We start from the raw sequence: 22,889 nt of genomic DNA, 5'->3' as shown, positions 1-22,889 counted from the left end.
CCAGCATCAAGCAACTGCAAATGTGGATGCTAACTGCCTCCATATGTGCAGCCTTAAGGCGCAGGTGTCAAACACATTATGCTACCCAATGCTTTTTGAAAGCAACTTCAAGGGCTCCGTTAAGCTTGCAAAAGCCAATCTATTCCAGCAACTTGTCCTTTAACACAGCCAGCCAGTAGCACACGCAAGATCACCCACCGCTTGGAGTGATTAAACCAGTGTGCGGGACGTGGCCAACCCAACTGTATCAAGTTATTGGTGAAGTTTCAGTTCTGATGCTCAGGTTTCTTCAAGCTTTTCCTCCTCAATGGTTTAATGTTTGTGGGTGCACATGTGGCTTAATTTCCTGTGTTTTTCTTTTTATAGTGGTCTAAATAAATCATTCAAGGAGAGCAAGAGGAAGCCTCCATTTCAATTTGCCCCTAGAGCAGGCACGTCCAACAGGTAGATCGTTATCTACCAGTAGATCACTGGACGTCTGTAGTAGATCACTGGCTTCCCCCAAGGAAGCTCAACAACTTTGGCTCCCCTAAAAGAAAGCTCAACAACCTTGACCTGAATCCCAGTTTTTAACCACAGTCTCTTGGAAGTTGGCCACCCCTGCCCTAGAGCATAGAAAATTCCAAGCAGATTCCATGGGGAAGATTCCACCTTGAACTAGGGATAGGGAAGGCCATCCTCTCAGTACCACCACCCACACAGATGTGCTTGGTGGGGACATGGGAGAGGACCTTCTCAGTGGCTGCTCCCAGACTCTGCACCAAAAGCAGCACAGCAAAGTCACCTACCTAATGTCCAAAGGCAAGGAGTCCTACAGTATCAATGCTGCCACACTGAAGGATTGTTGCCTTGAAGCAAACATTATATGGCACTTGGAAAAGTGCCAGCTCTATAGATCAAAGTGGACATACATGGGGTAAGGTGATCCTTAAAAAAAAAAAAAAAGCTTGTTCCCTTAAGCTGTTAAGGGCTTTACATTTCAACATTAACACCTTGACTTTGGCCTGGTAATGAATTGGCAGCCAACATCACTCTCAGGGCGGAGGTGTAATATGCTGGCAGGCTCTCACTCCTGTAGGCAATATTTAAAAAGCAATTTAAGCCACCCAAGAGCAGCTCCTGGTGCCGCCTGCATTATTTAAAAGAAGTACCTCCTTTTCTCAGTCGCACAGACTTCTAAGCTGAGGCTTGGAAGGACAAACATACATTGACTAAAAGCAAAGCACACAATCACTACGCCTCTCAGTGCTTGGCCACTCCAAGAAGGTGGGTGAGCAGAGAGGAAAAAGCAAGGAGGATGAGTTAGGCCAGGAAGCTCCAGAGATCAGCAATGGAGCCCCTGTTGGGATGTGGGCCACAGTCGGTGCCCAATGGTGAAACGTTCCTAGGAAAAAATGCCCCTTGTCTAGGGATGGGCCTAAAGGCATCCTCCATATTGAGCCAGTTTGTCATGAGATGGAACTAAAGTCTGTACCCTCTTATTTCAATGCAGGTTTTAAAGGACAAATTAATATAAATACTTTAAGATATGCATGGAACATGTTTATGTAAGAAAAGAAAAGGTTGTCTGAAGGCTGCCTATCTGACTTCTTTTGCTGTTTTACAAAGTGATTTCAGTTCCCTAAGAGCAGCTATTGTCTTATAGTTAAAGCTATGGTTTTCCCAGTAGTGATGTACGGAAGTGAGAACTGGACCATAAAGAAAGCTGATCGCCGAAGAATTGATGCTTTTGAATTATGGTGCTGGAGGAGACTCTTGAGAGTCCCATGGACTGCAAGAAGATCAAACTTATCCATTCTTAAGGAAATCAGCCCTGAGTGCTCACTGGAAGGACAGATTGTGAAGCTGAGGCTCCAATACTATGGCCACCTCATGAGAAGAGAAGACTCCCTGGAAAAGACCCTGATGTTGGGAAAGATGGAGGACACAAGGAGAAGAGGATGACAGAGCACGAGATGGTTGGACAGTGTTTTCGAAGCTACCAGCATGAGTTTGACCAAACTGTGGGAGGCAGTGGAAGACAGGAGTGCCTGGCGTGCTCTGGTCCATGGGGCCACGAAGCGTCGGACACGACTAAACAACAGCAACAACAAGAGCAGCTAGCAAGGTTATGGGACTCCTGGTGCTGTGACGCACATTGAAATCAATGTAGGAAGTTCTCTGAGAGTGACAGGTTTTGATGATGTGTTGTCACTCTCTGGGTGGGATTTATGTATTTAGTGTGTGTGTGTGTGTGTGTGTGTGTGTGTGTGTGTGTGTGTGTGTGTATATATTCAATTTCCCTTTAGTCTTAGAGCAAACTGAATGCAAAATACATAAAGTTTACGTTAAATATGTAAAAAAATCCCCCCCTTAGAGCAATGGCACATTGTTAAGATCATTTGCTCCCAGCAGATCTTGCCATGTTGATTTCAGTGCATATGACAGCAGGAGCCATATGCACTAGATAGCTGCTGGTAGGTGGCTGAAATTAGTTGTTAAAGATTGACAGCAGGAGTGAAACCCTGCCAGCATATTACACTTCAACTCCAAGAGCTGCTCTGGCCGCCACTTTGTTACCTGGCCAAAGTCAATGTGTTACTACTAGTATATAAAGCCCTTAACAGCTTGAGGGGCACCTTTTGAGCCAATCCAATCAAAGGGCGACTAATCCATTAAACATTGCAGCAATCATAATCATGCTGCTAATTTACTGCCTTTCCCAGGAGCTGGAATCTCTGTGTGGCTACCCCATGTGGTGAGTCACTGAACTGCAGGTGACAGCCTTCTCAATGAAAAGCTTTCTGGGCTGACTCTGCCCACCCTAGGGTACTCTACCAGAAGCTGCTCTTAGCCCCTGATGGACCCCAATGCCTTTGAAATGCAAAAGCATATTCAATGTGGGGAATTTTTAGCCAGGGTTGTGGCAGGCAGAGAAAGAGTGGAACTCACAGTGTTTCCCAAATGTGGGTCTCCAGCTGTTTTTGGACTACAACTCCCATCATCCCCAGCTAGCAAGACCAGTGGTCAGGGATGATGGGAACTGAGGTCCGAAAACAGCTGGGAAACACTGCTCTAGACCCAGTGCTCAACATGTTAATTGCATTTGGGCAACTCACATCTTGTCCAGTTTGGCCTTAAATGCCAGTAAAGGAGATGAGAAAGTAAGGATGATTTAGAACCATGCATTTCAGTGACTGCTCAAACTATTTTTGTCTAGGCAAGTCTATCCAAACACGTAGGTATTGATAGGTTTTTTTTTATCATCTTTAAAGGTTTTCCATTTTTCTTAACTGATTTTATTGACGATTTTAATATTTCTTCTAAACTGCTGAGAAGTTTTACCACCATCAAGCAGTATATACATTTTGTTAAATAAAAACAAAAACACCAAATGCTACATCCAGTCTCAACTTCTCCTTGTCCTTATGTGGGTGATCAAAAACTGTGTCTTATCTGTCCTGCTTTTGCTTGCTTTTTTGTTCTTTCCATACTGGAATAGCAAAAGAATAAAAGGGAGGGGGACTGAAAAGTGAGAAGGAAAACAGGTTGAACTTGAGACGTCCCGAAAAACCATAAATTCACAGGAGTGTGGGCATAAATATGTAGCTAATCATAAAAAGTTGCTGGAAGGCTGGATATAGTCTGGAGCACAAGCTGAAAAAAGTTCTTGGAGCCAGATGGTCTGACCCACATGGCAAAAGATGGTGGTATCCAGTCAAATATAACTGGAGATCAAAGCAGGAGGTGGAAGAACCAGTGGCAGTGCTAAGGACTGCTGTGTACAGGTCTTATTTATTCCTGTTGGAAATTTGTTTGACTTCACTGTCAAGCAGTCAAGATTTGTTTGTTACAGTTGGATTAGTAACACTTAGTTACTTTCAGATGTAAAAATGAAAGCCTGAATACACCTACCATGCTTATAGCAAGTCTCTAAAAGTATGAATGGTATTAATAAATCCCATGTGTATACATGAAGAGCTAATGATTCATGGGCACGTGCCAAATTTATGGTGATATTTATGAGAAGCTGTGGGCAAAAGGTTTCCAAATGGCCTGTAACCAACATAATGTGACCAACATAACACGAGACAATTAATTGATAGGCACCCACAAATAAATGCCTCCTAAGCAAGACACTGTGCATACATACAACACTTTGGAGCACCCAAACGTAGCACTAAGCAGGATCGCAAACTTTCTTAGTGCTGGACTCAGGAGAGTGAATGGGCACACTAGGGAGCTCCCTGCAAGGAGCTCTTGGGCACGTCATCATCACAGTAATAGTAATAGTAATTGTTGTTGTTGTTGTTGTTTATACCTCACTCATCTGACTGGGTTTCCAAACTCCACACTGAAAAGGAAAGAAGTCTCTTCCCTTCCCTTTTAAACCCAAACTTGTTGTGATCTTAAAGAGGGATGGAGAGACTCCCAAAACCTTTTCCCTCTCATCCATGTGAAGCCTGATCTTGTTGTGACCTTAAGGGGTGGATGAAGAATCACAAATGTTCTCAAAAGCCTTTGGAAGTCTCCTCTCTTTAAGACTTCAATAAAATTGGGCTTAAAGGGGATGATGGAGCTTCTTTCTCCTTCCCCATTCAAGCCTGATTTCTCTCTAATGGGGGCAAAAGGTATTCTGATAGGCTCGTGGCCCCGCACATCTGTGAAATTTGACCCATGAGGGAGATCCTAATAAGGACCTGGCCCATGGGGACAAAAGTGGTTCCCACTGCTGCTCCACATGAATCCACCTATTTAGCCTAGCTAGGGAGAGCTTGCCTTTGCCACATGGATCTTCCCACAGGCAGGAGGAAGCTGAATGAAATTGCTCCCCTCTCTACTCAGCCTGAGCAGCTTTTTGGTCTCAGTGGATAAAGATGAAATTCTGCTCACGTGAATTGCTAAAATGGTACAAGAGCCTCTGCTCAGTCCCAGTGTTCAGTCCTGTTCAACATTGGCTGCTATCAGCAACAAAGCAACCCTGTAGCCCTCTGGAGAATGCTGAATAAATACCTCCTTTGCAACCCTGTGTAACTAATACCCTTTTAAAACTGGAAATGGGGAGCTGGAGAGACGGTGGCAGGAGCAGAGGCCAAGCATCAAGCCTGCCAGACGTTAGGCCATGTCGGGAATTTTGCAACAAATCCAAGAGAGATCTCGCTTCGTCTGCATTGTACAGTGGTTCTTAACAATGAGCATATAATAAATGTACAGTCTGCAGGAGTTTATTACGCAGTGTATGACCCAGTTTATATAGCCATAAACATCACCAGCTCTCTGCTTCTCTGATTTACAGTTCCCCAGCCTAATTATGAAGCTATGTTACGTTGCAAGAAAGACTCCAGTTGTATATGGCTTTTATTTAGGGTTACTGCCTCTCCCAGACAACCATTCAACGACAATTTTCTGCTCATATGGGCATGGGGCCAGCCTTTGATATAGTCTGCCAGTAGGATTTAGAGCAGGACCCTGGGACTGGAGGACAAGGACGAGGATGACATCATCAGTGCAGGGTGGCTCCCCAGATGTTGCTGACCTGAAACTCCCATCAGTCCTAGCCAACATGCCGAATTGTCAGAGATGGTAGGAGTTGTAGTCCAGTAACATCCAGCAATATATGGACACTGGGCGCCATTTTGAATCACAATCGTGGACCAAAATGTCACTTTGGAATGACTTTGCCTGTTTTCTGATGTAGGTTTGACTGCCTCTCAAAATATCACTGCAAAACTCAGCACAAGGGGAGTAGTGGAGGAAGGGGAGTGGAGGGGGTGGAGCGCCATGGGTGGCACGGGGGCTGCAGGGCGCCCTCCAGCACGGGGTGTGACGTGGGACGCATGTGGCACACGGCCTGCAGAGCTCCAAAGTCACCGCCTCCTTTCTGGCCACCCTCCAGCTGAGGGGGAGGCAGCGGGCAGACTCCCTGCAGGGAGCAGTGTGCCCTCTCCCAGCTTGGCCCCCCCAGTTGGTGGCTAGCCCTATCCCCTGTGCGTGGCGCCTGGGTAGCTAGCTATGCCACTGCACAAGGGACCCTGGGGTGAAGATGAAGGAGATGTCAATGTATGGGTGCCATTTTGAATCAAGATGGTGGACCAACAATAGGACTTGGGCATTCTTGCACAAGTTTTTTGGCGTAGGTTTGGCTACCTCTCAAGATATAATTGCCAAACTTGGCATGAGGGTTCCTAAAGTGGGAGCAGCAAACGTCACTGTTGTTTGGATTCCAGGTGTCATTTTGAATCAACATGGCTGACCCAAACATCACCTTGGTGTGACATCACCCATTCCTCCCTGCCCCTGTTTTTTAAAATATAGATTCTTAGAGAGGTTTAGCAGCCAGTACCTCTTCACAGGGAGCACCATGGATGGTAGCTCTGTGAGGGGGAATAGTGGTCTCCTAACAAATCTCAGCACCCTTGGCAAACCACAGTTCCCAGAAGACATGCCTGTTTAAAGCAGTATAATAGTACTTTAAATGTATGCTGCATGAATGTGGCCCAGATGGGCCTTTGGCCTGATCCTGCAGTCAGGCTCCTCTTGCATTCTAATGAAATACAATTCCTAGGACAAACAGGACAGCATCTAAAAGGTGGGTTATAGTGCCAGATAAACAAAAACTGAGTGCTCTGCATGCACAGAGGAACAGCACTATTTGATGTGGGATTTATCTAGCCAGCTTGCTCTGATAAAATGAGCAGAGGCCATATAGAAATGGTAATGACGGCTTGTGGGGAGGGCTAGGCTCCCCTCCAGGCTCCCTCAGCCAGTCATCTCCTGAGAATATGGGCCTCTCTTGTCATAAATGGAGTGTATAACAGCGTTTGCTGCATGAAAGCATTCCATTGTTATTTTTAGATGGGGAATTTGTCTGTTTGCTCTGCCCCAGCAGCATCCCAAGCTGAGTGCAGTTAAGGAGCTTTGTTATACTGGAAATAAGACTTTACCTGGACACCGTGGGCAGCAGAGCTGCGGCACATGCACTGGATTGGGGCAATGCAAATTCGGGCACCTTATTCTGTTGCACAACACGTTCCCATTCTGGAGAAATAAGTTGAAGAGAAGAAGGGTTATTTCTGTTCAGCAACTTCAGCATGCTTAACATCCTGGCCTTGCAATAGCTTTCCCATTTTATGGATGAAGATTCATAAACCAAGCAAGATATCCTTCCTAACTTCAGGCAAGTTCATGTAAAATTCCACTATGGTGAACAAGAAATTGAGCCTGATGTAGAGTTATGCAAATGAATGGGTGGAGTTTATACAGACATTGGTCGTCATGATCCTCAATAACTTCCATTGAATTCTATGGGGCAAAATAATTGGGGTTCAATTTGAGATACCCTTGGGAGCAGGGATGGATTGATGTGCCCATTCAATATCTCCATTCCATTCTGCATTAATCTATGATTTTTTTAAAAAATAAAAAATGCATATTTGAATGTATTTTCTCATAAAAGGCAAAGGTAAAGGGACCCCTGACCATTAGGTCCAGTTGCGGACAACTCTGGGGTTGTGGCGCTCATCTCGCTTTACTGGCCAAGGGAGCCGGTGTACAGCTTTTGGGTCATGTGGCCAACATGACTAAGCCACTTCTGGCGAACCAGAGCAGCGCATGGAAACACCGTTTACCTTCCCGCTGGAGCGGTACTTATTTATCTACTTTCACTTTGATGTGCTTTCAAACTGCTAGGTTTGCAGGAACAGGGACCGAGCAACGGGAGCTCATCCCGTCGCGGGGATTCGAACCACTGACCTTCTGATCGGCAAGCCCTAGGCTCTGTGGTTTAACCCACAGCACCACCCGTGTCTTAGATACTTCTAAATCCACAGTCCCCAAACACAAATTTTAACATGCATTTTGCTGCATTGTTGAGTCAAGGATTGAGCCAAGGCTTGCAAAACCCAAATGATAACTGTGTCCCTCTCTACATATTAGCCAGGGCAGTACAAATCAGGTTACTTCACTTCAAAAGGCAAAACTGAATAACATCTTTTACAGTGGTACCTCGGGTTACAGACACTTCAGGTTACAGACTCTTCTAACCCAGAAATATTACCTCGGGTTAAGAACTTTGCTTCAGGATGAGAACAGAAATCGTGCGGCGGAGGCACGGCAGCAGTGGGCGGCCCCATTAGCTAAAGTGGTGCTTCAGGTTAAGAACAGTTTCAGGTTAGGAACAGACCTCTGGAACAAATTAAGTACATAACCAGAGGTACCACTGTAGTTGGATCACTAGCTAAATTGTGAAAATAGCATAGAATTTAGCTAGGTTTATAGCAATCCCTGTGACACATAGCTTGCCCATCATAACAAAGGACATTCCTCTCTTGTGCACAATGGTCACCATCTGGCTGTCAGGGCTGAAAAGCAATAGAATTAGCTTCAAGGAACGTACCTCTGAGCAGAGACAGTTAACGCAGTAGACAATCCCATAAGGCTCTAGGTATGGATGCCACCTTTCGCCTACACGATACTTTTTATCTTGGAACACACAGTAAGTCTCTGAGTCTGCAAAAGAGAAGAGGCCAAGATGTGAAGGGTGAGCAAAGGGGTCTGTGCAAAAGCAGAGTGGGTAACCATCATTTTAGGAACATAGGAAGCTGCTGTATACCAAGTCGGACCATTGGTCCATCTAGCTCAGTATTGTCTACACTGATTGGCAGCAGCTCTCCAGGGTTTCAGGCAGACAGAAGACATCCCCAGTCCTACGTGGAGATGAACTTAGGATCTTCTGAAGGCAAAGCAGATGCTCTACCCCTGTGCCCCTTGGGGATATCTTACTGTAGAGCTAAACTTCCACATGTTTATTGATTTATTTAGCAATATTTAAATTCTCCTTAATCCACAAATACCTTCACATGGCTTCCATAACACATAAGAAATTAGTGGTAAAATAAAACTTTAAAAGCAAGTATGCATAAAGATGGTCAAAGTATAGATAACACCAGCAGTTGCAAATTGGAAATTGCATTTGGAAATTGATCATACTTTTGTAGGTTTCCATTCTGTTATTGCATATTTTATTATTCCATTCTATTTTAGATTCTAATTGAAAATGGACAGAATATTTTGTGGAAAACCAAATGCCATTGTTGAAGAAGAGGAAGAGGAACTTAAAAGATGCCAAACATTTGCTGTTCAAGGAACCGGGGAAGAGGACAAGCTTCCATTTCTGGTTGCATCTTCTAGCCTTTGTCCTTAGCTTTGCCTAATCTCCTGCTAAGTGATAAGCTACTGAACCTGATTGTGTGTCTCTGTGTGCTCTTTAACCTGCTTGCCTTCCTTTCTAAGACCCTGCTTCTCTCCAGGCAGACATACAGTTAGCCAAAGGGCCCTGAAGCCTTAAAACAATAACAACAACAAAACCACCAACCACCTCAAGGTTGTGCTAGAGGGTAAATGTACCCAACAACCCACCCACATATAGTGTCCTCCTTTATAGAGAACAAGCTGCCAGAGGGCAGGGCTCCATTTGAAGGCATTCTCTATTTCCAGGGCTGCCTGTCCCAAGTCTTGTTTAAAACTAAAGAACACTAAGAAGGGAGAGCAGGAAGGCACTTGAAGTTGTTTATCAACAATCAGCACTTGGATAGCAGACTGAGCAGAGGAACATAGGAAGAGCCTGCTAGATCAGACCAAAGGCTCATCTAGTCCAGCAGCCTATTCTCACAGTGGCTGAACAGATGCCTTTTGGAAGCCTGCAAACTGGACATGAGTCCAATGACACTCTGTCTACTTGTGATTCCCAGCAACTGGTATTCAGGGGATGAATGCCTCTCTCAGTGGAGGTAGAACATAACTGTCATGGCTATTGCCTTGTCCTCTATGAATTTGTCCTGTGGGAGTGAGTTCCACAGATTAACTATGTGCTGTGTGAAGTACTTTCTTTTGTCAGGCACAGCAACCACCTGGTCACAGTCTCTTTCACTAGCATGACATATACTCCTGTTTAAATTTGCATTTATACATAGTAATCATTACAGTGCTACCTCGGGTTACATATGCTTCAGGTTACAGATGCTTCAGGTTACAGACTCCGCTAACCCAGAAATAGTACCTTGGGTTAAGAACTTTGCTTCAGGATGAGAACGGAAATCGCACAGCGGCAGCGGAAGGCCCCATTAGCTAAAGTGGTGCTTCAGGTTAAGAACAGTTTCAGGTTAAGAACGGACCTCTGGAACAAATTAAGTTCTTAACCCGAGGTACCACTGTATAAGCAAATGTTATCCACCTTGAACCCCACTATTGTTTTGAATATCTCCACAAGAGATAACATACATCACAGCAGTGGTTCTCAAACATTTTATTTTTTTAATGTCACTCCAATGGAAATTGCTGAGGGTCTTGGTGAACCACTGAATAAAGTTTTTGTTTGTTTGTTCTACAAATCAAACCACACATACAACTCATATTTTAGTGGCTGTGGTCTTCTCTTTGTAAAGGAATGGCCTCTTGTCAGCAGAGGCCTGTGACGCAGGGTGGAATTAAACTTAAAACTTCAACTCAGGTTCAGCATTCATTCAGCTTCTGTATTTAGGATTGAGGGTGGCAAAGGATGAAGAGCCCATGCTGTACTTTGGCTGGAGCAAAGCGGTCTCAATCTCCATTGCCAGAAATAAATAAAATCAAATGCAGGGCCAAGTAGGTACATTCACAGGTCTCGCTATCTGAGCACAATGCATTCTCAGGAAATTGTTTGTTAGGTGTACGTTCGCATAATTAATTGACAATTTTCATTGAACCCTATTGGAAAAATTCCAGTGCATCCTGGACCGTAGAATTTTGACCCCAAAATGATGGGGGGGGGGGCACGAAGACCCTTTGAAACTTTGCAAAAGGCAAACAAGAAAGGGGGAAAATTCTCTTATTTGTCAAATCTCCCTCCCTCTCCTCCCGCTCCTACCCACATGGTTTCTAGCAGCAAAACACAAAAAAGTAATGTTTGTTTAAGGTTGCTTATTTGTTTACAGTACTACACGCAGGTCTGACTGTTTGGATATCTGAATCTGTGCTGTGTATAGCAAGGTTTGGGTACTAATTCCTCGTGTTTGGATAAGTGAATTTTCATTCGAGTGTTTGGATAGCAGGACCTGCATGCATTCTTAACAATTTTGCAAGTTTCCTGAAAGCACTTGAAGGAGCCTGCAAAGTAGTATTAGTCAACAGACCTCAGATTGATAACTTCTGCACCATAGAAGAGTTGTTGAGAGATGGTCATTTAAACCTGGCCAATATGATCTGCTTTCCTTCCTTCTGCCTAAAAACAGAGTGCAGGCTGTGTGGGGCACTGTGGTGCAAGCTGTGTGGGGCACTGTGGTGGTTTGTGTGAAAAGATCTGCTTCCACTTCAGTCGGCTGTGGGATGAATGAGGCTTTCATGTCTGAGAAGCAGTGAACTGGGGATGCCACCGACAGCCCCTTGGTGATGCTCCTGCTTTAGACAAAGCTATTTGCACAGCTCGTTCTTGTGAATAAGCTCAGTCGAGCAGAGAGAATGCCTCCCTTGGATCACGTCCATCTTGTCCTTCCCTTTTGTATCCCTCTACTTGCCAGGGAAGTTTGGTTAGAGTTGGGAAATATGCTTGTTCTATGGTCAACTACTATCACATAATGTTGAGCAATACAAGAAATAAGCCAGAGAAAAGTGGCACCTACAGGTACAGCAAAGAATTCCATGGTTTACAAGTAGCTTCAAATGAGATTTCCATAGCTAGCCCTACCATGAGGCAGAGTGAGGCAATGGCCCCAGGTGGCCAATGCTATGGAGCTGAGAGTGGACAGAACTATGGGAAGAAATCAACATTGTGCTCTTCCAATTGCTCTGTCAGTGCAAGCGTTTCAGCTTGCCCAACAGAATGATCTCCCTCAGCTCCTGCCTTGCACTGTTCTGGGGGTTTCCAGACTCCCCAGAGTTTTGGGCAGGTGGTGAGGAGAGAGGAAAGGGGGGGGGGGGAAGTCCCACTGCACTAGTGGAATTCATTTTGCTGGTTCCTTCTGGCACATGTACATCTAGCCCTATGTATTCTACATGGTCTGTCCTATGGCCCCTAAGGTGGGAAATGTTGAGGGAAAAGGCTATCTAAACAATCAAAGGGGGCGGAGCAACTCTCCTGGGAGGAAAGATTACAAAATCTGGGGCTTTTTAGTTTAGAGAAAAGGTGAGTAAGAGGGGACACGGTAGAGGTGCATAAACATAATCTTGATATGCAAAAAGTGCACATTCTGTCTCATAATACTAGAACTCAGGGTAATCCAATGAAACTGAATGTTGGAAAATTCAGGACATTTATTTGCACAATGTATAGCTCAAGTGTGGAATTTTCTCCCACAAGAGGTGGTGATGGCCACCAACTTGGATGACTTTTAAAGAGGACGAGACAGATTCATGGAATGCTATTGCACTCAGGGCTTGCTTGCAGGCTTCCCACAGGGGTATCTGGTTGACCACAGTGAGAACAAGATGCTGGAGTAGATGGCCCGTAGTCTGATTCAGGAGGGCTCTTCCTATGTTCTTAAGCTAACCTGCTTTGCTCAGGTGCAGTGGAGGCAATGTCAAAGCAAGATTCAACTGTCACTCAAGTCTGGGGTGGGGTTGTACATGGAATGGGGGCAGCCAGTGGCGTAGCGTGGGGGGTGCAGGGGGGCCGGCCGCACCGGGCGCAACATTGGGGGGGGGGCGCTCACACTCGCAGCTCTCTGCCCCTACTAAAATCCACGGGTTAGGGGGCGCAAATTACTTGCCTTGCCCCGGGTGCTGACAACCCATGCTACTCCACTGGGGGCAGCAAAATGTCTTGAACAATTTCCAGTGATCACCAAGTATGTCACCTGCCATTCATGACTTTTGGCAAGCAATCTCATGTCCCATAGATTGCTAAGATCAGTGAAAACTATTCTCAGATATATACGGTACTTTTGTTTCCAAAGACCCCATTAATATGTTTTACTAACTGCCTAGGCAATTTGTTTCCTTAAATGGTATTGCATCTTTTATTTGATTTATCTTAGCTAAATATGACCTGAAAACTTCAGCACATGACTTCAAACTCATGGGATGGAACCCAGGTGACCTCGGTGATGTGTATAGCTGTGCTTAAAATGGAATGAAGCAAACTCTGCATTTGTTATATCTGAGGTAAAACAGACCCTCCAGCTATTACATTAGATTCTTGACAAGGCAATGAAAAATATACTCTTGGGGAAAACAAAGAGTTCATTAAAGATAAAATAAAATTTATCAGCTAGCTAAATAGGGGGAAAACAGTTAAACATGCTTAGCATAAAGGCAAATGTAACAATAGGAACATGCAGAGTAAGGCAATCTCGTGGGGAAACCAGTCCCAAATTATTAAATGTGAATCAATCCCCCCCATCACCACTAAGTCCCTCTGAACTCAGTGAGACTTACTTCTGAGTAGACATGGATAGATTTATGCTGTAAATGTTATATTCAAACAAATTCAAAGTTCAGTTTCTGTATTAGTTTTACTGCAGTGCTTATAAATATGTTAAGATTATGAACATGATAATTTGTCCTTTGCTGGAAGAGTTGTGCACATAAGTATATGTATTTCCTAGGGATGGTCACCTGACATTATTTAATTGCAGCTTTCATTTTGGATTGGGCTGGCATTGCATGCATTTCCAGATGCTCAAGTTGGCTTGCATCATGTTCATTCATTATGTTAGTAATTAATTTTATGATTGATGCATTTCTACAAATGGAAAAAAAAATCCATGGAAAAATAAAGTAGTGGAAAAAGTTGCAGAACATGTTTTCCCTTTCCTTTCCCCAACATTTCCCTCTGAGAACAGTCTACCCCACATAACTGGTGCTGGATGGGGATCAACAATGATGGTGGTAGTCACTGCTCTTTTCCTGGGAGCTTCAAACCAAAACTTGTGCTCTATTGGCCAACTATTAAGACTGGATTTTGAGAAATAGTGTTTTCATTTCTCTTCAATGTTCCGGAATTCATTGTCTACAGAAGGGAAAATTCTGGTGGGTGGGCATTCTTGCTGCCAATCAGCAGTGAATGAATCCATCAATACCAGTTGTTGGTGAGCACAAGTAGTTGTTACACTCAGGTCTTGCTTATGGGCTTCACTTTGGGGCATCTGGTTGAGCACTGTGGGAAGAGAATACTGAGCTAGATGGTCCTTGGGTCTGATCCAGCAGCCAGCCTCTCCTTATGTTCATCTACAGCTCCACCTGCCTCTCCATCTGGAAGCCTAATATCTTAGCTGTGTCATCATCTGCCAGGGGATAGACAATACCACCCCTATCCATGGATCCCTAAGATCAGCCTTCCCCAACCTGGTGCCCTTTAGAAGTTTTAGACTACAGTTTCCTTCATCTCCAGCCAATACAGCTGTGCTGTTGAGAAGATTAATCCAAATAAGCTGGAGGGCACCAGGTTGGGGGAGGATGTCTTATATTCTATATTTATGATGGATTTTAATTGTTGCAAGTTGCTTTGGAGATCCAGTCTTGATTGAAAAGTGGGGTGTAAATAAACCAGTTAAAAAAACCTTCATATCTTCTTTAGAAAAACCAAACATTTTTGGTGTTGGAATACCGTTAAAATGATATACACTGAAATTCAACCAGGGGGATACGAGGAAGTCACTTAACAATGTTACTAAGTTTGGTTGAAATATAGTGAGATTTTTGTTTGTTTGTTTGTTTGAAAAACTTTTGGAAAAACCAATAATTTTTTTTGAAAAAAGAAAGAAAAACAAAACATTTATATTTCTGGAGTATATCAGAACAAAATAAAAATGTTTTCCATGTGCAATACTGTCTTTGCAAAACAATAATGACGACTGTAATCCCTTGAGAGAACAAGACAACATCACCATCTTATCATTGGATCTTTTTTTCACTTCTCTGATGAATCAGATGGCCTTGCTCTCATAGGTAAAGGTAAAGGGACCCCTGGCCATGAGGTCCAGTCCTGGCCGACTCTGGGGTTGCGGCGCTCATCTCGCTTTATTGGCCGAGGGAGCCAGTGTACAGCTTCCAAGTCATGTGGCCATCATGACTAAGCCGCTTCTGGCAAAACCAGAGCAGCGCACAGAAACACCGTTTACCTTCCCACTGGAGCGGTACCTATTTATCTACTTGCACTTTGATGTGCTTTCGAACTGCTAGGTTGGCAGGAGCAGGGACCGAGCAATGGGAGCTCACCCCGTCGCGGGGATTCGAAACGAAAACCTTCTGATCGGCAAGTCCTAGGCTCTGGGGTTTAACCCACAGCGCCGCCCACGTCCCATGCTCTCATAACTACTGTTTATTCAATTTATTACTACAATTATATCCCACCTTTTCCCTGAGGAGCTCAAGGTGGAGTACATGGTTCTCTCCCTTCCCATTTTAGCCTGTGAGGTAGAACAGGCTGAGAGGCAATGTGTCCTACTTATTGTAAACTGCTACACACAGTGCTTTTTTCAGGGGGGGGGGGGACAGGGGTACGCATATTCCAAAACTTTTTGTGAATCTTTGTACTTTTGTCCATTTACTGTATTTATTTTTCCCAATTTGATCCATGATCATTTTCATTAAAATGTGGACCAAATCTAATTTCTCTCCCCTGCATTCCTGCCAGGGCTGGCCCAAGACATTTTGGCACCTGCGGTGAACTACAAAATGGTGCCCCCTCCCAGCCAGGGAAGAAGGGGCGACTGAAAGAATAAAGATCTACATAAGGACAGGCTGCACCTGTGGATCCTGCCACCTCAGCCAGTTGCCTCACCTTGCCTCATGGGTGGGCTGGCATAATCTCTACAACCCATCTGTCTGCCACTGCTGTCAGATAAGCTTTCCAGGTTCAACCTACAGAGGAGGTTGACCTGGAGGCTGACCCGACTGAAGAGCACTTTCCCCAGGGCTTTCTTGGAGCCACCCATACCATAGACTCTGCCCTTTGCAGGTTTAAGGGCCATGTGTGTGCAGAACCAATTGATGTACATCACATGCACATGCAGGGCATGGATTGTATATGCAGGAGCTTACATGTATTCAGGTGTAAGTACAGTACAGTGGCTCTTGATCACCTGGAGGTTGGGATGAGTCCTGTATCCACATTTTCAGTCTACACCTTTCCATTCTACACAGATGAATGTATGGTCAGGGCTAATGACACCAAAGACAGTAGGATTCTAGCTGGCCTTCAACAAGAGTTTTACTCACATTTTCCTTGTTCCGTTTTACTTCCCTCAATGAAAAGAAGGCAGAGCACACAGGCCAAAAGGAATCGAACGTTTTCCAGTGTCCACTTTTTCCTCATCTTTGCTGTAAAGAAAAGGAAGGGGGGAAGGAAAACAAAAACACATTTGCTGTCAAAGAAAGTTGGAGCTGTAGAAGAAAACCCAAAGGCTATTTACAATGAAGTCCTCAAAGATTATTAGACTCAGACTAGAAATCAGCGGAACTGCTGGAGCAGGAGGGAACTCTGTTGAGGTCTTTTGCTAGTGCAGTATTTTTCAAGCTTCCTACCCTCTGGGAACTCCTGACACATTGATTTGTCCACTGCAGAATCTCTTTGGGATTGCAAAAGATTCTGGGATTCTAGGACACACTTTCATCTGATGCAAGGCATGAGTATAGCTTGTTGCAGATACAATGCTAAATGATGGTTTAGTGCCCAGTGGGGCCACCTATGGCCCAACCTCAGCCTCATCTTAGCCTGCTCAAGTGATCAGTTCAGACCTCTAGCGAGAGTAAACTTTCACTTCCCAGGCTGCCTGCTAGGTGAGGATGGAATGGAGATTGTATGTGTGTGAGAGAGTGCTAGGTTAGCTCCGGCCCTTCCCACAGTCAAAATGTGCAGGTGTTCACTTCTAGTTTACCATCATGTGAATGCGGTTGTGCAAAGCTTGTGCTTGTCTGTCCCCCTCTCCTCACTTCTTATTTTGCACACCGCAAGGAGAAGATAGGAAACTTTAGATTTTCATTTTCAGTTAACTGCAGTTTAGCTACGGTTTACTGAAACAAGCCAGCTTCATAAACCAAGTGCTGAAGTTGGCTTGTTTTAGTAAACCATAGTTTAAACCAATCACAGTTTGTTGAGGTTCATGTGAAAAGAGAAAACTCTGGTTAGTTAAAAACAGAAGCAAAAACTTCTGTCTCCTCCTCACAGTCACTTCAGAAGAGGGTCAGGAGGTACTTGAACCTAAAGATCTTGCAGGCTTATTCTCATTACATAATAAACCATAATTTATCTTTATATCTGAGGGAGGGCAATGATCATGCCCTGCAAGGTACCCAATGCTCTGCTGAGGTCAAATTTGCAGGGGAAGATTAGTCATAATAGACATTGATCAAGCTCTGGTACCACCAGAACTGGAATCATGCTTTGAGCAGATCAAAATTGAACTCAGCATCTTTGCTTGCTGGTGTCTCAACATATATGCATGGTTAATGGAGACATATGTGGACTTTTTTTTTTAAAGAAACAATTGGAATTCGGATCTGGGTTGGATTTTTTTAGGTGTTATTGCTTTTAAAAACCTTAGAGCTTCTCATTTCTTATCAAAGAAATGAGATAAAAAGGTGTGATGAAACAACAGAAGCTGTCTGATACTATTTCGTACAGATTAATGAAAACTGCTTCTGAGAATTACAATAAATTAAAATTAAGAGCTACATTCAGTGCATGCCATGTTTTGGAATTTCTGATGCAACCTTTAATTCCATTCATCCACTTTAAAAGTTGCTTAATGAGAGGAATGCTACGGAAACCAGAATTTCCAGAAGACAATACTCTGCATGTGCATAACTATTTGTTAATTTCCTTTTTTTAAATCTGAAGTTTCCACTCTTATAAATATGCATAATTAATTTTAATAAGAATCACGTGGTTTTTTTTTAAAGTGTTTTCGGCAATAGCTTCTTTAATTCCTGTATTACTTTGTAGGCATCCGCTTTTGCAACTGTTTCCACCCCTCTTCATTATAATCAGACCAGCAACCCCCCTTTCACAACTGCTAAAATGTGGGGAGGAACATCTGCTTTCAAGGAAATGGATTAGCCTGTTAGCGCACAATATTACCCAATACAGTGTGTGACAGCTTTTACTAGTCCAGTGTCCTCCAGATGTATAAGACTACAACTCTCATCAGCCCCAGCAAGGCTGGCTGGGAGTGATGGGAGTTGTAGTTCAATATATTTGAAGGGCACCAGATTGAGAAAGACACGAGTATGGCAAAACCAAGCGAGTCATGCCAACCTCATCTTCACCACTGTCCCTGCTCCCCATCCACATGCTTTCTCTATCCAGACCCAACCCACACAATCACCCAGAGGAGAGTGCAAGGCAGGCAGAGAGAGCAGATCTATCTCTTCAACCTTGTCACTGCTTGCATACTCAGAAAGTGGAGGTGAGTAGGCAGGGACAGATTATTGCATTGCATTTATATCCCACCTCTTCTCCAAGAAGTTCAAGGTGGTGTACATGGTTCTCCTCCTCCCCATTTTATGCCATACAACAACCCTGTGAGGTAGGTTTGGCTGGGAGGCAATGACTGGCCCGAGCTCACCCAGTGAGCTTCATTGACATGGTGGGATTTGAACCCTGGTCTCCCAAAATGCTGCACTACCACTGGCTCCCAGGAGGAGCAGCAGCAGCAGGAGGAGGGACAAGAACACTGAGGTCACCAGTGGCAGAACTTGGCGTCTCAAATTTCAGCGACACCCTGTGCGATTCCAGAATCCATCATCTCCCCATCTCTAAAATGACCTTCCAACATAGGAAACTCCCTAATACCTGCTCAGATCATTGGCCCACCTAGCTCAGTATTATCTACACAATCTGGCAGCAACTCTCTAGGGTTTCGGATGGGGCTGTTTCTGAACCTTACCTAGAGCTGCATGAGACTCGTAGAGGTTGGTTTTTCTGTGATAACCATGTGCTCAGCCAATGAGCTCTACAGGCTCTTGCTCATCCCAGTGGGGCTTTAGATTTGTGTTTCTCAAATCCCTTATCAGCAACACTGGTCAGAATTTTGCAATGTTTTGAAGTAGTTCTGGGTTAGTCACTCCCTCCACCTAACCTGCTCTACAAGGTTGTTGTGAGAACAAGTGAGAAAAAAATGGCAAAGCATTTCACATGTTGTGAAGAAAGCACTGCAAAAGAAATTTCTAAATACTACTTCTATCATGGCTTAGCTGAATTTCCACCATGCCTTTGGAGATCTGCTCATAAGGTCTGTGTCCAATCTTAGGATGGAAACCACAAATCTTTAGCCCTCCAACTCTGTCTTCTTTCAGCAAGAATCCCTTATTCGATCTAAGCTAAAAAGCAACAGCCAATTGCCGGTACCTGCAACTTTGGCGACAAGGCAGATCCTTTCATTTAGCTGTCCCTTTATTCTGACTGTGTTTCGTGCCAAGATAGCATTCCAACACCATGTTACCAAGATCATATATCATCATTTAAAAATTGTTGGTATACCAGGGGTGGTATGGGGAAACCCCTGCCCCCGCTCCAAAAAAAGAGATACCAACTAAATAATACAAAGAATTTGCAGAAATGTACCCAATCAGCTCAATTTGAGCTGGGGGTTCCTGTCACTCAAAGGTTTACATTTGTACCAGAATCCACCCTAAAGCTGTTTCCAGTGAACCTGGTAGATTTTACAAAATGCTTTCCCCCATCACTGAGCTTCTGAAACCAGTGCCTAAGCTTTCCCAGCAAAAGGCATGGCTTAATGAAATGCAGAACTCAGCCACAGGGGCAGTTTAATTCAGTGCCAATGGTTATCTCAGTGTTAGAGCATCTGCTTTAAGTGCAGAAGATCTCAAGTTTAATCCCAGGCATCTCTAGGTCGGTCTGGGATGCTCCCTGCCTGGAACCCTGGACAACCTCTGCCACTCAGTGGAGGCAATACTGAGCTAGGCAGACAAATGGTCTAACACCAGCTTCCTTTGTTATCTCTGGAGCATGTGCCTCAGATCATGTGCAGAGTGTTTTTCCTCATCACTGGCTCACTGTAGGTGGCTTCTTTGTATCTGGGATTGGGCCTAAAGGTAAAGGTACCCCTGCCCGTACGGGCCAGTCTTGACAGACTCTGGGGTTGTGCGCCCATCTCACTCAAGAGGCCAGGGGCCAGCGCTGTCCGGAGACACTTCCGGGTCACGTGGCCAGTGTGACATCGCTGCTCTGGCGAGCCAGAGCCGCACACGGAAACGCCGTTTACCTTCCTGCTGGTAAGCGGTCCCTATTTATCTACTTGCACCCGGAGGTGCTTTCGAACTGCTAGGTTGGCAGGCGCTGTGACCGAGCAGCGGGAGCGCACCCCGCCGCAGGGATTCGAACCGCTGACCTTTCGATCAGCAAGTCCTAGGCGCTGAGGCTTTAACCCACAGCGCCACCTGCGTCCCTACTGGATTGGGCCTACTGGTTTCTTAAGCAGAAAGGATGCTTGGGGGATTGATAGTACCTTTCTGCTCAGTGGGGCAGGTGGGAGGCAGGTAAAAAGGGGCCAGGAGGACAAACTGCAAGGTAAAGAACCATTCAAACACATGCAGCAGCCAATCCATCTTTACCCAGATGTAAGCACCACTATTTTCAATACGACTTCCCACCAAGTGAGTGTGCATAGGACTGCAGCCCTAAAGTGCTCCAAGTGTATATTGAAGGGAGGGAATGAAAGAAAGGTTTGCTGCTACTATTGTTACATCAATGTGTTCAGTCAATTTTTTAAATGAAAAATTCAGGATGGGAGACCTAGTTATGGTGCTACAGGAAGCAAGCAAGTACACACACACACACACAAGAGAGAGAGAGAGAGAGAGAGAGAGAGAGAGAGAGAGAGAGAGAGAGATGGTCTCACTGCATCTTAAAGACCCACAGTTTCATTTTGGCCTTTTGCCACAGTTGTCCCAAGGGTACCACACGATATTCTCATTCTCTCTCTCTCTTGTCTTTTGCAAGATATTTCAAGCAATATACAAAGGATACCCCCCCCCCCAAAGATATCAGTTCCAACTGCAGCTAGGCAAACAATATCCATCTCAAAGGAAGCAATGCTAACCTCTCAGAGCCTATTTACATTGGAGAGACATCATGTCCCCACAATATGACATAAGAGTTCAGCTGGATCGGACCAAATGGGGCATCCAGCATCCTTTCCTCACAGTGGTGACCAACCAGATGTCTTTGGGAAGCCCACAAACAACAGGTATTCAGAAGCACACCTCCGTTAGGCTGCTGGAGGCAGGCAGAGTCTTGTGCCAGCTTAAAGCGCGTGCCTAAAGCTACTCACGAATTCAGTGGTACAGACTTACTCCCAGGTACGTCTATGAAGCCTATGAAGCCTTACCTGGAAGGGAAGTCCCAGGGAACTCAATGCGGCTTGCTTTCATTGTCGACATGTGCAAGGCTAGGGGTGTGCTGTAAAACTGCGGTCCTAAGCACACTCCCCTTGGAGCATGTCCCAAGGAACGCATTAGCACTTGCTGCTGAGTAGACATGTCTGGATTGTAACTCTCACACACCGCGATCCTAACCATTTCTAATGGGAAGGAAACCCTATTAGATTCACTGGCGCTTCCTCCCAAGTAGGTGGCGTTAGGATTGCACCCTGAAATAGATGCAACGCGTGCAGCAGTCGAGGACCAAAGACTGGGGTCCTCCGCACTTTTCTGCGGAGGCAAAGCACAACCAGGTTGGCCGTTGACTTGACTCTGCTCAGTAAAGAGGGACCGCCGCCCGATATATACTAACCTGACTTGTCAATTTCTAGCGTGCTTCTTGCGCACCCTCTGAAGCAGCAGCCTCCGCGACTTTTTCCTCAGCCCTGAACTGGTCCAAAACGCCGGGCGGGAGGCGCGGCTTGTTCCTAAAAGCGAAGCGCGCTTCCACAATGCACACACGCACGGAGGGCTCCTGCTCCACTGCAAAGGGACGAATCACACCGGCTTGCTCACTTGGTGGTATTCACCATCGAAGTGTGCTTGTGTGGAGGAGGAGGACTCGCTCTGAGAGCAGTCTTCAGAGAAGCAGAGAAGGAGCTGCTGCCGTTTCAAGAGAAGGAGCTGCTGCCGAACAAACGCGGAGGAGAGACGAGCGGCGTCGGGGCCGTCGGATCTCTCCAAAGCTTTTGGAGTGGCCAGAGCTCAGGGAGGGTGCGAAGGCTCTGCTTTTCTGGAGGGGGGCGGAGAACGAGGGACACCTGCTGTGCCGGCCGCCCACCGCCGCTGCCGCCGCCTTCCCCGCCCCCCAATGTTCTTGCCAACGAGAGCCGTCGAGTGGATGATGCGCGCCTCACCACGGATCCGCCTGTCGGGGCGGCTCTGCAAGCAGCCGCGGCTGACTGAGTGCTGAGATGCGCCTCCCACAGGCCTCGCTTTCTTTCTCCTCCTCCTCCTGCTGCCGCCGCCCCCACCCCACCCCCCACTTTCTTGGCACACAAATGGCGATTGACAAAGGTAGCGCCGGGTGGGGTTCCTTTCCTTATTGCCACGGAAGGTGGGGAGGTGAACGAGGACCGGTGTGTGTGTTGCACAGCGCCACTGCTAGAAAACATTGGATGGGGTGGATCAACAAAGTGCATGGGGAGGGGGAAGCGAGGGAGCACACCAAAAGTGTGTGTGTGTGTTTTGTTTTAGCCTGGCAAGTGAAGCAGCCAAGCAAGGGAATGATGCCACTTAAACAGTTACTTATTTATATAGTATTTAAATTATTTATAACCTACTCTTCATTGTTTGCACAATCCCAGCATGGGGAAGAGCATTAACATACAGAGAAACATACAATGTGCTTCCCTAAAACAACTTAAATGGAAATTCCTCCATTAGGAACCAAATGCTGGCCTCTCTCTTTCCTGATTTGCACCCTCAGAAAGCTCACTCTTATGTCACACTCTTATGTCACAAATCACACACACACACACACACACACACACACA

General features: G+C 45.3%; 1 protein-coding gene across 1 annotated transcript in view; it reads right to left on the bottom strand.

Annotated features, from left to right (window-relative positions):
- CHRDL1 (chordin like 1) overlaps positions 1–22,292 on the bottom strand; it is a 47,845-nt gene extending 25,553 nt beyond the window's left edge. The window contains exons 1-4 of the mRNA XM_083722361.1: positions 21,707–22,292; positions 16,171–16,272; positions 8,375–8,487; positions 6,924–7,017 (exon numbers count right to left, since the gene is read on the bottom strand). Of these exons, the coding sequence (XP_083578487.1) occupies positions 6,924–7,017; positions 8,375–8,487; positions 16,171–16,267 (304 nt within the window). The 5' untranslated portion in view covers positions 16,268–16,272; positions 21,707–22,292. The remainder of the gene's footprint in view (positions 1–6,923; positions 7,018–8,374; positions 8,488–16,170; positions 16,273–21,706) is intronic.
- Between the last annotated feature and the right edge of the window lie 597 nt (positions 22,293–22,889).

Source organism: Podarcis gaigeae, assembly GCF_964106915.1.
Source record: "Podarcis gaigeae genome assembly, chromosome: Z".
NCBI lineage: Eukaryota > Metazoa > Chordata > Lepidosauria > Squamata > Lacertidae > Podarcis > Podarcis gaigeae.
The sequence above is the reverse complement of the archived record's forward strand: the minus strand, read 5'-3'. Positions and strand labels throughout refer to the sequence as shown.